A 16,804-nucleotide genomic window follows, 5' to 3' on the forward strand; every position below is an offset into this window, starting at 1 on the left:
CCAGCAGCATCTTGCCGTCTACGTTTTCTTTTTCCTTGTGTGTGTTCTTTCCCTCCCAAATTATATCAATTAAACCTTATGCCATATTGTGCTGGCGCCGGCCCAAAGCAAAACACAGTTTCCTGCATGGAAGACAATGCACAACTATATCTGGAATGATTCAGGAGAGCAACAAGAACATAGCAGAAGGGAGGAAAGAAACTTGTTTGTGTAAGAACAATCCAGACATCCGCTCCCCACAAATCTGTGTTTACCAGAAGAAGAAAAAATAGGGTTAAGAATTAGATCTAGGTAGGGGTCTAAATATTGTGTCCTTGGAAAAGCCACCTTTTGGACATCAATATCTGGACTCCGGACTCTGTGTCAATTAAAGACTGTACATGCACACTGTACACAGCATGCAAGAAGATCTATGTACCTGCAACAAAATAGATTCGATTGCTGTTTTTAGGAAACATGCAATTAGAGGCGATTGATTTGAACATCAATGCAATTTGGAGAACAAGAGACAGAAATCCAGCCCGTTCTCATACTCTGGCCAAGGCAAACGGTTTGGTTGCCTGGAGGGAAATGCTATCTTGTACACTTCAACCATCTCACTTTAGAGTGTGGATGTACTTGTCTTCAGGGCTATTTTTTCCAGTTGCAGAGTGAGCTCTACTCCCTGGCACCTTTGCTCTTCGAACGAGGTTGGCTCTAAATCCAGTGCAGTGCTGACGACTACACACACACACACACACACCATGCTTTCGCCAAGCTGTCAGAATTTTTTTTAAAAAATGTATAAATGTTCCAGGCAGGGAAACAGTGGCCGTCATGAAGCAGCCAATGAGCTGGCTGCAGAGGTGGGAGGGAATTGGCTTCAACCCAGCACACAACCACCTTCTGCTGGAGTTGCTCTGGAGTTTGCTACTCAGAGGAAGGTCACACATCTGACCAAAGAGTGGCAGGTGTGGGTCTCAAACAAGGGGTTTCTTAGCCTGCAGCGTGAAGAAGCCCCCAGACAGACAATCAGCAAAGCCTCCACGATGAAATTGCCTGATCAGGATTGGCTAAGATTGTCCTGTGCTGATCAGAATGGCGGCTCACCATTTAAGCCCTTACACCACGCTGGCAATTCATCTGCTGTCCCAGTAAGCAGAGAAATTGTACAGATGATACAAAGCAGTGGAGACCTTTACCTTCCAAACACCGTGTGCTTCTTGTCCAGGTATGCGCAAGAGCGAAACGTGATGAAGCTGGAGGGACATTAAGAAGACCATCAGATCATAGAGGCACACCCAAGAGAACACACAGAGACATCTTTTTAAAAGGGAGTATTTCATAGATGAAGATGGTTGTAACCCATGAAGAGTGTTGGCTCATGCCATTGGATTGTGAGGGCAGGGTGTACACTCAGCCGTTTCAACTTGCTTGAAATGAACTGTGGGTTTGAGCCCATGGTTCGAGGCAGATTTCAGACTGCAGTTATTTCAAGCATTTTGGTTGGAATTGGAAGAACCACCAGTTGGAGTCAGAAGGAGAGTTCTGTGGATGGTGTGGGCAGGGAAGAGGGAGTCCATGCTCCCAAGGCTCAGGGACATCTCACAGAACCAAGATTTAAATGTAGTTTCACATGAGGTCTGAACCTGCCCTCTGTAAGGTGACTTCCTGTGAATGTCAGAGATCTGGAGCAGGAAAGGGGCCTTTTCCTTCATCTCTTGTAGTTTTCCCATAGGCATCTGGTAGGCTGCTGTGGGAAACGGTGCTGGACTAGGTATGCCTTGGGCCTGACCCAACAAGGCTTATGTTAGAACATGTCCTACACCCGCTGAGGAAGCATATAATTCAGACGCTCTTCTCTCCCAGATCCCATTGTCTGTAGGGAAACAATGAAGTGGCAACCCCAATTATAAAGGTAAAGTCGAGTCGGTGTCGACTCCTGGCAACTACAGAGCCCAGTGGTTGTCTTTGGTAGAATACAGGAGAGGTTGAACATTGTCTCCTCCCGCACAGTATGAGATGATGCCTTTCAGTGTCTTCCTATATCGCTGCTGCCCAATATAGGGGTTTCCCATAGTCTGGGAAACATATCAGCGGGGATTCGAACCGCCAACCTCTGGCTTGCTATTCAAGTCATTTCCCCGCTGCACCATTAGGTGGCTCTAAACCCAGTTATAGGCCCCGGGATATCACTTTGTCTAACCATTGCATGAGAGAAACAATCAGGGTTGTAAGCAACCATGCTTGGTATTTAATAATTTAAAAGATTTTTATATGCCAGCTTTCCACCAAAGGTTTCCAAAGTGGCAAACAAATATTTATTTAAATATTTCTATACCGCCCAAAACGCAAGTTCTCAAATACAGTTCAAAGAATATACAAGGATAAAACCCAAAATCTAGTAGACTAAAACCACTAATGGAACAGCATTACAGCCTTAACCACAGATAACATCCACAAAAACTGCAAAGATGATATTCTGCCCAAAGCCTGGGAGAAGAGAATAGTTCTCTCTGGCTCACAGGATTCCATACACTTCTCCAGTGCTCTAAGAGATGAAAACAGAACTGAGCCACCACTTACAATTGGGACTTGTTACAGTTGGGTCCCGAATTGGCCATACTGAGGACACCACGCCCTGTGTGAGAAAGGTTCGGCCTGAACTCATCTTTGAACGGCTTCCCCCAATAAGACTCTCCTCCTGAAATCAAATCAAATCAATTAATTCTAAACCCCAATCTTAACGTCACAAACTAGGGTTGCTGATCCCTGTAGACCTCCGGAGTTCTGGATGCTGCTGGACTACATCTCCCATCGCCCCCAGCCATGAGGGCTGAAAGGGGATGGTGGGAGGTGTTGTCCAAGAGCACCTGGGACCCAAAGTTGGAAACACGAGTCTTGCTCTAGGGCAGGCTGCACAATTCCAGGGCCCCCCCCCAGCTATTGCAGGACTACAATTCCCATCATCTGCAGCCAGGGATGATGGGATATGTAGCCCAACAACAGCTGTAGGGCTGAAGCCATCAGCCCTGAACAATCCTGGTGATCTGGCAGCCCTATGCCATGCCCCCCAAAGCACACACACGTCCTGTCAACCCACCCACCCCACTCAACGGAAACCTCCATTTCCAAGCAAAAGAACTGCTGCCAATTCAGGAAGGGATTTCAGTCGCTGGGTGACGGGTCCCTCTCTGATAAAGATGGGGATCAGCAGCCAGTAAAATGTCCCCAAACTAAAACAACGGAGCAGGCAAAATGAGAAAGCATGAGGGAGTGTTCAGGGGTTGGAGCTGGGTTGAAGACATGGACAGCCTGCACGGCCCCCTTGAGGTTTTTGTCCCCACGGGCAACGGCTTGTCACACCTAATGGAGTCTGGTCTTGGCCCCAGGACACCCGTTTTCACTTCACAAATGTCAGGGCGCCCAATGCAGGACGAGCGAGTTTGACTGGGCTCCAAAAATAACCCCAGCCCTGCACCAGTTCTGAAACAGAACGACACTCTGCAAACAGAATCGTCCGTCTGTCTACCCACATCCATAGCCAGAACCTCTGTGGGGCCGAAAGGCAAAGACATCAATACAGACAACAGCCTAATACGTTCAAAATCATTTAAAAGTGTGGAATGATTAACGGAATCAAGTTTAAAGGAAGACCTTAGGACTTGTCCGTGATCCCACTCTGGACTCCATGGTGGGGTTTTGTGTCTTATTTATTTATTTATTTATTTATATTACTTTATTTATTTTTTCAAATTTGTAGACCGCTCCAAACATCCGCTACTGGGTGATTTACAACAGATTAAAAACAAAAACCTTAAAACAGTTTAAAACCATCTTAGTGAACAACTTGGTAGAATCCTGGCTGCAGGAGTGTCCTTACATCTCCAGAAGGACATGGAACAGAGACCTACTCCAAAAAGTAAAATGCAGGGAAGGGGCCTGGAATCAGCCTCGGGAGGTGTGCACCCACCCATCCCAGGCTCTCCCTGTGCATCTGGTCCTGTCTCAATCTACTCAATCATTTATTGTGCTCCTACCAACGATGACGAAAATGGCTTGTTCACTCCACTGATGGTCAGTGTACTCTCTTCTTTGTGATACCTGAGAAGTAGAACCTTTCTCTGCCCTTGTGTGATAGTTCTGCCTGTCTCCCGCCACACACCCAGAATAGGATTTCTTGTTTTGGAACGGTAAGCTGTGGAACTTTGGTGCTGGAGAAGACTTTTGAGGAGGCCATGGAGAGCCAGGAAAACAAACCAATGGATCAGAGAACAAATCCATCCCGAATTCTCACTCGAGGCACAAATGACCAGGCTCAAACTATCCTACTTTGGACACAAGATGCAAAGACCCAGCTCTCTTGAGAAGTCCATAATGCTGGAGAAAATTGAAGGAAAGGGGAGAGGACAACCAGCAGCAAGGTGGATGGACATCCTGTAGTATCTTATTTTATTAATTAATTACCCCACAGTTTTTAAAGCTGTTTTTCACTAGCCATAATCATAATATAATCATAATCAGCTTTTAGAGTTGTATTTCATTAATCATAATATAATCATAACCATAATCATCATAATTATAGTTATTATATTTTAGGCTAATTATAGCCATGGATTTATAGCATTTTAGGTGTATCTATCTGGTTTATAATAATTTTAATGAGTTTATTTCATTGTACCTGCACTATATCCTGTGCTGGTCTTTGACCATAAGAAAGATGATTGATTGAAGCTAGCACCCATTCCTAAGGCAGATTCTTTGGGATGCCTGTTCAGTGTCCCACTGCAAATTCTGCAAGCAGAGATTGCAGAAGCACAGAATACACACAGGGGCATCAACCAAGACCCAAAGGCAAGAAATTAGATCAGGGGCTGGAAATCTTGTTTGGGAGTCACAGGTAAGGTCTGGGAGCGCAGCAACCAGATGGATGGTAAGTCTTTTGACTGGAAGCTGAGATTTTAATGGTAGAGATTTCAGCAGAAGGCTACCTGCCGGAAATCCACTGGATGGGAGTCTAGTCAAAAGATGGACTGCTCTCCATTTCGTACACCCCTTGCATTGCATACGTATGCCTTTCCCCCAAATCTGCAGCCCCCACAACCCATTGAGAAGCTCCCTTTGGGAATCCACTCCCTGCGGTATTTGCAGCTCTGAAGTAGCCCAGACTCAGCAGGGCTTTGATTTTCTCTCGAAAACCTTCCGCTGGAGACCCAGGTTGGTCTCCGGGCACTTGCTCCTTCGCTGGGCTGTCACTTCCAAGTCATTTATGACAGATGTGACATTTTCAGTTTCCTCTCGGTTTATTCCTAATCAGGAGAGAAAATGCTGAGATGAGTCATTCCCGTGGTTCGCCAGTCAACTCTGTAATCTTGTTTGACAAACCATTTCCAAAATGCCTCTTTCCCGACTGCATCGTTATCCGGGAGAAAGCAAAGCGCCAGCAATGCCTTTGAACCGGCTGGGGAGAGAGGCCTGGTCTGCTTACAGAATCGGCGTAAGAATCCTCCGGAGGAGCCGGATCACTGGCAGAGCAGCTGTTTCCAAAAACGTCTATACTCAGTAGGCACAACGTGGAAGCTACAGAGCAATCTGAGAGACCAGCATGTGCAAAGGGAGGGAGGAATCAAAGGAACAGGGAGAGGAGAAGCAAACCACCAGTTACTGCTGGGGTTCCCAACCCTGAATCTCCAGATATTGTCGGACTACAAAGGCCACTCTGGCTGGGGATGATGGAGTTTGTAGTCCAACACCACCCTAAGCCCCCAGATTGGGAACTCCTGCAGTAACTGGGAACGTCTGACCCTCGAAGTGAAAAATCCAAGCAGCCAATTGCCCTCTCTCACACAGATGCATACCTGGCTACCTTCTGCAGGCACATCCATCTAGCTTGTTTCCTTCTCGGGTTCAAACTAGCCATAATGCAACAGGTCCACAAACAGGCTGTTTTCAAAAGCATGTAGCCACAGGGGTGGGGAATTTTGGACTAGAGAAGGGGAGAAGGCTAGCTGACTTTATTAAAGTAAAGTTTGCCATCGAGTCGGTGTCAACTCCTGGTGCCCACAGAGTCATGTGGTTTCCTTTGGTAGAATACAGGAGGGGTTGCCCATTTCCATCACCCACGCAGTATGGGATGATGCCTTTCAGCACCTTCCTATATCGCTGCTTCCCGATAGAGGTGTTTCCCATAGTCTGGGAAACATACCAGCAGGGATTTGAACTGGCAACCTCTGGCTTTCTAGTCAAGTCATTTCCCTGCTGTGCCATTAGGTGGCTGTGGGTATTTACTACTCTTGAAAATCTATACCCTGCCTTCTGGTGCAATGGTTTCCAAGGTGTCTTAAAACAGACCTTTGTTTTAAAATATTGATATGCCACTGCTTTTCATGTATTAATTCACGGCGGCTTATAACAGGATTTTTAAAAAATCCCACAACAAAACAGAGCCTCTAAAATCATCACCGTGCATGCAGGGATAAGGGATGATCATCAAAGCAGGGCAGTCCCTGAATGGAAATATATCGAGGAAGAGAGAGGGTTTGGGGAAGGCCTGCTGGAATACACGCTTTTCATTTAATGCACCCAGCCGTACAAGATGATAGCCCCAAATGCACAGAGGGACTGAGGGAGCTCCATCCAGCCTTGTTAGTACAAAAAATGTCGGGGAGCTTTTTTTTGGTGGCTTCGCCTCGGGGCAGAGCATTGCTTGGCATGCAGGAGGTCCCAGGTTCAATCCCTGGCAGCATCTCCAGGTAGGGCTGGGAGAGACTCCTGTCTGCAACCTGGGAGGAGCCGCTGCCAGTCTGGGTAGACAATACTGAGCTAGATGGGCCAAAGGTCCTACTCGGTAGAAGGCAGCTTCCTACCTCACCACCCCAAACACAACCCTGGAGTCCTGCTGGCTGGATCCTACCCCTACTTTCACAGATGTAGGTCAGCTAGTGCCTGAAGCAAAGTTCTTTCCGGCAGGGAAGAGGGAAGCAAGACCCCTGCAGCTTCTCCTTTGGCCAATAGCTGCTCTTCCCCTTGCTGTGAGGTGGGGAAGCAGGATCCACCCTCCCCAGGGGCCGTGTTTCTCTGACCAGTGGCAGACACCAGAATGCCTCTCCCTGGCATCCTCCCAGCCCAAGAAGTCGTCTCCGATGATGCCTTCCAGGTATCAAGTACAGATATAGAGCCGGTCCACACACAGTGAGAGTTCGGGCCTTTTAAACAGAGCGGACAGGAGAGCGAGAGATTAAAGAGACACAAATAGAACCTGCTTGTTTTGATCCTGACATGCCAGAATACAAGAGGAAACTTGGCGCCCCTGTGCAACGGATTTCGAGCTTGCGACTCAAATGGCAACACTCCATCTCTTGTAAAGCACTGCTGCTCTTTAGAAGCTGGGTGCTTCTTAAGCGAGGCCTTTTAAAAGCTTTTTAAAGAGAGGCCTCAGAAGCACGTTAAAAATAACAAAGCCAGTAATACTCCAAACAAGAGGCGTGGGCAGACAAGACATCGTTCATGACAGTTGTAGTTTTTAAATGAATTGCTATTTTAAATATCCCTTTTTTTTTAAAAAAGGGAAGGGGTGTGTGAGAATTGCCAAGTGGGAGGACTCCCGTTCACAGACGTGACCGCTCATTTTCCGCCTCCTTTTTCCTTGTCACTTGGGGCTAACCTGCTTCTTACATGGCCCCTCTAGCCCAGGACTGTCTGGGTTCTGACTGGCAGCATCTCTCCAAGTTCCAGGCAGGAGTCTTGCCCAGCCCTACCTGGAGATGCTGCCAGGGATTGAACCTGGGACCGTCTGCATGCCAAGCTCAGATGCTCTGCCAGTGAGCTTTGGTCCTTCCTCCCTACAGAATGAATTACACTTCAAAACGCCCAGTAGTGTTAGGCAGACTGTGTTTCCCCCCACAGCCGGCAGGGAGCCACCAATTAGGAATGCACTGGTTCGGTTTGGACTGTGGGGATGTGAGATCCCCAGCTGCCTTGCTGCTTCAACTCCTAGGCCTCCTCGTGGGCTGGCAAGGACACTTAAGCTATTTAAAATCGGCACAGAGATAGCCGTGGGCAAATCCCTGAGTGTTTCTGGAGATAGGAGCTTTTATCTACACACACACCCTAAACAGGGAATACACACTGAGTGCGTATCTAAGACCCACCATGTTGAGGAATTTAGCCAGCACATGGCTTGGACGATAAGTATTTCTGCAACATCAAACAGGCCCACCCCAGGACAGAAGTGCTGAATTCGATTAAGGGGAGAGTCAGCGTGGTGTAGTGGTTAGAGTGCTGGACTAGGACTGGGGAGACCCGAGTTCAAATCCCCATTCAGTCATGAGACTAGCTGGGTGACACTGGGCCAGTCACTCAGAGGCGTATCTAGGGAAAATAGCGCCTAGGGCAAGCACTGAAATTGCGCCCCCATCCAAACATCTGATACCCATCTTTCAGATAACTTTGCTATAATATCAGATGAAAAATATAAGTCAAGTTCGTTAATCTTTTAATATTTCAAAAACTATTTAGCAGTGGATGTAGCCAGACCAAAAAATGCTGGAAAAGTACAAATTTCAGTATGCTGGGGCTCATGAAATACCCAAATACTATGTGGAGGTGTACTTGGAAAACTAAACAGAAGTGCCTGTCTAATTCTCTACTATGTATTGTAGCATCACCATTACCTAAGTTTTAAAAATAAATGGAGAATTTGACTTTTCCCAGATACTCTGTAAATAATTAAAGGATACGCAGAGTAAACTGTGTCACTGCTTGGAATATATTCTAGTCTTTCAGAAAGACAGTTAAAATGAGAGAAAGAGAGCAAGAAACTCCCAGTGGGCCTTAATACTAAGGATTTCACACTGATTCAAAGACAAACTCACCATTAATAGCCATATTATTAAGACACCACATTTAACTCACTTATCATAAGAAGCAAAGTACGAGCAAATGAATACAATCCTAGCTCATAAGCTTCAGCTCAGTATCCACAAGCCCTGATTCTCTGTACATAGTGCCAAACTGAATATGTGTACAGTGACTTATGTTATATTAAATTAATTATTTTTTACTTGTAGCCCCTTCGGGGTGCTTCCTATAGGCCATGGGGGGGTCCGCAAAGGTTACCCCTCCCACCGCTGGCCTCTAGGGCCTCGCAGAGACCATTTGGACATGTGCAGTGGCCATTTGTTAAAATAATTATTTTTTTAAAATGGCTGCTGAAAACAAAATGGCCACCGTGCATGCTCGAATGGCCTCTGCGAGGCCTGGCATGGCCTAGGGCCTCACAGAGCTCATTTGAGCATGTGCAGTGGCCATTTTGTTTTTGGTGGCCATTTTTTAAAAAAATTAATTTTAAGAAATTGCGCCCCCCTTCAAGTGGCGCCCAGGGCACATGCCCTGCCTGCCCTACCCTAGATACGCCCCTGCAGTCACTTCTCTTTCAGCCTAACCTACTTCACAGGGTTGTTGTGAAAGAGAAACTTAAGTATGCAGTACACCGCTCTGGGCTCCTTGGAGGAAGAGCGGGATATAAATGTAATAATAATAATAATAAATTCTAATTGCCTTTTGCTAAGCACACAGGTCTAAAAGGACCCTGCTTGAGTAGCTATAGGGAGTGGAAATTGGAGGACAGCCCAGGGAAACCCAAACAGCATACAGAGAGCAGGAGGCCTCCTTGTTCCCTAAGAAGATAATTTAATTACGCCCGTGTCTTATCAGCATTTGGTGTTCATTTAAAGTGCTTCATCCACCACACTCCAAAGGCTGGGGGTGGAAACAAAGGCTTCACAGAGTCATTTGCATAGAAAGAGGGCTGCTTTGTTATATGGAATGATGGCCCTAAATGATAACCATCTTGGAGGAGGCCTCTTGCATGCAAAGCAGCTGCTCCTCCTCTGAGCTAGCTCCCCACCTGTGGCCTCTCAGGCAACTCATTTATTCATTTGCCACATTTATACACACCGCCCTATATCAAAATCTCAGGGCAGTTTACAGTTTAAACCAACGGCAAGTGAAACCTAAAGATCACAACACAGTGATGAAACCATCAAGAAAACTTGAAAACAGCGTAAACATCGTAAACTAAAAAGCCTGATAAGAGAGGTGTGTTTTCAAAGCTCATTTAAAAACAACTGGAGATGGGGAGATTCTGATTTCATTTGGGTGTATGTTCCAGAGCCCCGGGGCAAACCTAGAGAAGGCCCAGATTTGGGCCACCACCAAATGGGCCGGTGGCACCCGAAAGCTAGGGTTGCCATATGCTGGCTTTCCCAATCTGGGTGCCTAATTTGCATATTATGTAAATTAGCTGGGAAATAATTCCTGAGCCGAATAGTGATTGCACATTTTGCATCTACAAGGGTGAGAGCTTAGCTTTCTTTCTTTCTTTTTCTTTTTTGGTAAAATAGAGCAATTAGACTACATTGACCTAAGAGGTGGAGGTTACTAAATTTCACCTAGAGATCTGAAATAACCAGATCAGTCTGTTTTTATGCTTGCTCAGAAAACCTACATCTAGTAAAACGAGCCTGCTGAGGTGGTCAGTACAGGGTGGGGGAGAACAGGACAGATGTTCATGGTAGTTTTTGACAAGCTCTATACCCCTAGAGATGGGAAAGAGGCAATCACAGTCGAAAACCTTCAGCTTTCAGCGTGTTCTCATGCTTTTACTGTCCTGCCCATCAGGCCTGCAGTGGACAGATTTGCAATGGTGGTTTAAAAGTTTTTTTAAGTTCTGAAAACACAAAAAGTATAAAATTGTATTGATGTCGTCAGAGGAATGGGAATGAAAATTGGCAGGAATGATGCCCATTTTGAACGACACCTCCAAAGAGGACTCCATGGAGAGAATACAACAATTTGTTCTTTGCTACCCTCACCCTAGCCACCTAATGCTGCAGCGGGGAAACGACTTGATTAGCAAGCCAGAGGTTGCTGGTTCGAATCCCTGCTGGTGTGTTTCCCAGACTATGGGAAACACCTATATCGGGCAGCAGCGATATAGGAAGATGCTGAAAGGCATCCTCTCATACTGCATGGGAGGAGGCAATGGGAAACCCCACCCGTATTCTACCCAAGACAACCACAGGGCTCTGTGGTCGCCACGAGTCGGCACCAACTCGACGGTACAACTTTGCCTTTAGCCTCACCCTGACTCCAACTCTTTCCTCTGGGCAGAAATGACTGCAATTTCACCCTAATAGTTTGGAGGGTAGGGATAGGAAAAGGGGTGATAACACAGAGAGAGCAAAACGTGCAACAATACTGTTGCTTATTTCCCATCTCTAGTGGGGGTAGATTTTGCCCAAAACCACCATGAATATTTGTCCCCTGAGACAGTAAAGGTAAAGTGTGCCATAGAGTCGGTGTTGACTCCTGGTGGCCACAGAGCCCTGTGGTTGTCTTTGGTAGAATACAGGAGGGGTTGACCATGGTCTCCTCCCACGCAGTAGGAGATGATGCCTCTCAACATCTTCCTGTATCGCAGCTGCCCAATATAGGCGTTTCCCATAGTCTGGGAAACATACCAGCGGGGATACGAACCGGCAACCTCTGGCTTGCTAGTCAAGTCATTTCCCTACCTACTGAAACATACAGCTGGCGGGGGGGGGATGGGGGCCGAGGGCCGTCATTTCCCCACCTCCTCATTTCCCCGCCTTCCCCTCAAGTCATTTCCCCGCCTACTGAAACATACCAGTGGGGATTTGAACTGGCACCCTCTGGCTTTGCAGTCAAGCCGTTTCCCCACTGCGCCATGAGGTGGCCGATGGCTAAAGGTTTGCAGGCGTGGCACATGGACTAATCAGCAAATGAGCTGCACAGAATGCAAAACGTCGGAGTGCTCTAATGAGAGAGACGGCTGCTTTGCATGCCGCTCCTGTGCAGATGTCTCCCCGGCTCATTGACGCAAAGAGGCAAACCGGTCGGCTGGATTCAGCCTTGTGCAGGGAATACCCTCCGGAGCTGCCGCCGCTCTGCTTCCCTGGAATACCTGTCAAGGCTGCCAGTGTGAGCAAGAGCCAGGCAGGTGAAACATGTGGGGGAGGCCGGAGAACTTTTCAACCTGAATTTTACGAAGCAGCCGGGGATGAAAGAACAAGACTGAATGGGGGATGGAGCTGGCTGTGTTTGGCCTGTAGCGACTCCATCACAGCTCGGGCCTTCTGGAATTAATGAGGGCCTCGCTCAAGGACACAGCATTTTCTCAGGCTGCCATTCTCAAAATAACCTACTCTGGAGCGGCCGGAGGGAAGGCAATGCCACTGCCCAGAGGAAAGTGCGCAAGTGCAGCCGCTCTAGGAATGGGTTCCCTCTCCCACTTTCTTTTAACAAAGCAACACAATAAAGGAAACAAGACGCTCGGGGAAGGACTAATCTGCCTACTTTCCTTTCACTATAATCTCAATTGCTAATTATCACCATCACAAGTTAGCTCACTTGCGCCTCAAACGTTCACGTGTCCGCCATCTTGAATCTGGGTGGATGACATCATCACAAACTACGCCCTTAGGCCACCCTGTGTGTCCCTACAGCTGTAGCAAATTTGGTTCAAATCGGTTAGGCAGTTCATAAGTGAGCCCAGTTATGCCTCAAATGTTCAGGTATCCGCCATCTTGAATCGGGGTGGATGACATCATCACAAGCCACGCAGTTGAGGCGTCCCTATGCGTCCCTACAGTTGTACTCAATTTGGTCCAAATCAGTCCAGACACACAAACACAAACACACACAATGCCAGGTCATCTCAAAAACTCACTTTTCTTAAGGAAACTAGGCTAAGGTCACCATCAAATATGTTGTCAGAAGTTCAATTAGATACCAGAATCCTCTTAATCCAGTGATTCTCAAACTTGGGTCCTCAGGTGTTATTGGACTTCAACTCCCATAATCCCCAACCAAAGAGGCTGGGGATTATGGGAGTTGAAGTCCAATAACACCTGAGGACCCAAGTTTGAGAATCCCTGCTCTTAATCGAAGGACACCATGTCCTGGCACACTTTGAGTGCGGGTACTCTTCACCAGAGGTGTCTTTAAGCACAACAGTACGTTTTGACAGACCGCGGCTCTTGTAGACTACAACCAAATACTGCCTAGAAACGATTTTAAGACTTGCCATGAGCCAGCATGAGATCTGAATCCCATTAAAGTGAGTGGCTGCTATACAACAGTTCTCAAAGAGTATTACTGGTTACGAGTTCATTTCTGGTCCCAGTCCAAAGGGCAGGTTTAAAGTCCAAAACAGTGTGGGCCCTAAATGTGCATCTCCTCCCTTAATGTTCCCCCATGCCTTGTGATCTTTGTGGCAGGCCCTTGTGGGGGGTACCACCACTATCTCAAGTCTATCAGAGAAACACAATCTAGGACCTTCTTTGGAGTGCCCCCCTCCCAATGGAAGCCATGCTGCCAGCTTCCTCTAGATACTTTTAGTTTTCACACTGGCTGAGAATGAAATATTAAATATATATTTAAAATACTAGCACAGAAATCTCTTGTTGTGCCTTTACCCAAATTGAAGCATTGAGTTTGATGTTTATAACTCACTGATCAGAGCATCGGTTTAGCACGCAGAAGGTCCCAGATTCAATCCCTGCAATCTCCAGGTAGGGCGGAGAGAGCCTTTCCCCTGAAACCTTGGATAATTGCTGCCAGTCACTGTATGTAGACCAGGGGTTCCCAATCCGTGGTACTCCAGATACTGGTTGGGAATCCCTGGGACTGAGCTAGATGGATCAAGGGTCTGACTCGGCATAAAGCGACTTCCTATGGTTTTTAGGAAGATCAAGAAACCAGCCTGCTTACCCGTTCCTGTTCCGGTTGGATCCCCTCCTTGGATCTGCAGAATCAAAACAGAAGGAGAACTTAGAGAGGTGTGGGAAGGGAGGATGGAACAGAAAAAGCATATTCGGAAGTGTGTTGCTGGGCCTAGTGATCAATGAACTACTTGCTCCTTATGTCCTGTTTCTTTGAGGGTTGGGTTCTCATAGACTTTATGGACCAATCACGGAGGTGTGAGACACGTTTATTATAAGATATTCCTGCAACCGAATCTTTGAGGTTTTTTAAAGGCTACCAACTAACCTTCCTGAAACTGCAAATGAGAACATTCTTAACTTGCACGCACTTCGAAATGGCTGACGACAGCTAGCCTGTTCAGTGTAGGTTGCTAGGCAATCACAAATTGCTTTTATTCCAGAAGGGCAATTTTGTTTTCAAGGAATATTTTCTATTAGCATCAGCCTTAGTTTATATCTGCTGCAAAGGCTGATATATTGGGTCCAGAGGGACCCCCCAAAACTAAAAAAACAACCCTTTAATGTTAATTAAGATACCGAATATTTCAGCGGGGAAGCAACCTGACTGAGGAGGCTGTTGGTTCGAATCCCTACTGGTGTGTTTCCCAGACCTATATGGGGCAGCAGCGATCTAGGAAGATGCTGAAAGGCCATCATCACAGGAGCAGGCAATGGGAAACCCCTCCTGTATTCTACCAAAGAAAACCACAGGGCTCTGTGGTCGCCACGAATCGACACCAACTCGACAGCACGATCTTTCCTTTCCCCGCTACGTGGCTACAGTTCTTTGTTCTGCGGACAACACATTAATATCTCTTCTCAATACTTACCATGAAATTACGAATTGATCGGTGAAAAACAGTCCCATCGTAGTAATTTTTCTTGCATAGTTTAATGAAGTTTTCGCATGTTTTAGGGGTCTGGAAAAGAAAACGAGTCATCACACACACAACATCTTTACAGAGTAAAACTGATGATTATAGGTTTCATGTGCATTTTAAAAATAAATTATTGGGCCCACTGTAACAAACCAAACAAAGATTGTTAGCAGACACTGGCTAGGACTGGCTGGTCTAATTTAATAAGCAGTCCACTAATGCGGTTATTTGGCTAGGGCCCCGACAGATTTTCGCAACAGCGTTTCCAGATAGTCAATCCTTCCCAGAGTAAGGCTATCATTTCACAATTCCACCCCCCCCCCCCATTACCTTATTTTATCATCACTCCTTGGCACTTTCACGGTACCGAATGTTTGACAGTCTTTGGTGATGATCTAGAGGAGCTCCTGAATTGTACTTGATTTCCCCCCTGCAACTTTTCATCTCCCAAACTGGAGACGAACTTGGCAGGATCCCCAAACGGTTTAGCAGGGGGCTAGGAATAGATGCAGTACCCTCAAACAACGGTCCACAGTCTAGATTGCTGGGTCCATGATGGCTGTCCATAGCCAGCATGGAACCACTTCGTGTCAGATGGTAAAGGAAGGGACAGAGGAGCAATCAGAAATATGTTTATTTCTCTAAAACAGGAGTTCCCAGCGGAGAGATCAGGTGAGGATGAGAGAGAAGTGACTGGCCCAGAGTGTTTCATGGCTGAGTGGGGATTCGAATTCACGTCTCCCCAGTGTTGGTCCAACACTCTAACCAACCCTACACCTTTATCTGAGCAAAGAGGCACCTTTTAAAAGTGGTGATTCTCTTTATTTCACAAAGGCCCTATCCATCCCCAGCACAGCATCCTTCCAGTAGCTGTTGCTGGTGTCTATCTTATGTTTCTTTTTTTAGAGTGTGAGACCCCTTTGGCAATAGGGAGCCATTTTAATATATTATATCTATGGTTGAAACGTGGTATATAAATATTCGCCATATTTATATTTAAAAATTGACAGCTTTCCTCTTGAAAATGAAGCTTGAACTCTGGGATTCGGGGTGCAGGGTCTGTTTCTATTGCAGATACTTCATTACGAAAGAATTATTTGATGCAGTTAAATGAACAGACAAAAGAGAAAATGAACAAGCTCCTTTTACTTTGTGGAATCAGAAAGCAAGTCAGTCACTTTTATCCAATTGACATGCAGCATGAGGAGAAACAGGTGGGGATAGTTATCGGAGACACAACTAGAAATGTGAAGGCCTGTGGGGGGATGAACCCCCCCATTTTTTCAGTAATTCCTCCTGGGGAGGGGAATGTTTTCTTCGTTCCCCCCACCCCCAGGCCTTTACACCTCTAGACCAAACTGGAGTAAATAACCATCTTGCAGTGACTTTTTTTGGTTAGGACAAATGAAGTTAGCTTGAAGTGAAGACACACAACCTTGTCCCAACCTTTGTTAAGCCCATCACAAACCCACAGAATGCCGATAAAAGGCAAATTACTCATTTGGAAGGCACTCTGTAGGCTGGGGCTTAGCAAACATTTTCTGCAATTTTTATTTTCTTCTGGAAAGGTTTCCTTTACAGCTCTCCGCTGGTTCCCATGGTCACACACAGCACACGTGCTCTGGCAGGTAAGCAGTTCCTTAGCAACGTTACTGGAATGAAGTACAGGAAAAAGCTGTCAGGATTGCTTCTCTCCATCACAAAGCCACAAGCCAATTTCATGCCTGGAGCCGGTGAAGAAGTGACAGGCTTCGTTTCCTCCAGTAACAAACAATCTGATACTTGAATTTTTGTGTTTGACTTTCACTCAAAAGTCTCTCCTTACTTGTTAGTAAATTATTAGAAGCAAAGGTGCTGGAAATAAATTTTAAAAACGGATCTTCTGCCACTGGCTCCTACTTTTAACACTTCTAATGGGATTTGGCATTCATCTGGGATTCATGTCCGTTTTGCCCTGTGTGAGTGTAGCAAGTCAGAGGGACAGGGAAGATTTTATTTATTTATTTACTTACTTACTTATTTATACACACACATTTGTATACCGCCCAAAACACAAGTCTCTGGGTGGTTTACAACAAAACAATAAAAACAAAAAGGTTAAAACATTACAACCATTTAAAATTTAAAACATTAAAACTATTAAAAACACAATTAAAACAA

At 46.1% G+C, this 16,804-nt stretch overlaps 1 protein-coding gene across 2 annotated transcripts in view; it reads right to left on the reverse strand.

Annotated features, from left to right (window-relative positions):
• PPIL2 (peptidylprolyl isomerase like 2) overlaps positions 1-16,804 on the reverse strand; it is a 75,439-nt gene that overhangs the window by 4,091 nt on the left and 54,544 nt on the right. For both annotated transcript variants that reach the window (XM_053279188.1, XM_053279189.1), the window contains 4 exons: positions 14,597-14,686; positions 13,774-13,807; positions 2,566-2,683; positions 1,182-1,238 (listed from right to left, as the gene is read on the reverse strand). In XM_053279188.1, coding sequence (XP_053135163.1) covers positions 1,182-1,238; positions 2,566-2,683; positions 13,774-13,807; positions 14,597-14,686 — 299 coding nt within the window. The remainder of the gene's footprint in view (positions 1-1,181; positions 1,239-2,565; positions 2,684-13,773; positions 13,808-14,596; positions 14,687-16,804) is intronic.

The sequence above is a fragment of the Hemicordylus capensis genome, chromosome 15 (genome assembly GCF_027244095.1).
Source record: "Hemicordylus capensis ecotype Gifberg chromosome 15, rHemCap1.1.pri, whole genome shotgun sequence".
NCBI classification, from domain to species: domain Eukaryota; kingdom Metazoa; phylum Chordata; class Lepidosauria; order Squamata; family Cordylidae; genus Hemicordylus; species Hemicordylus capensis.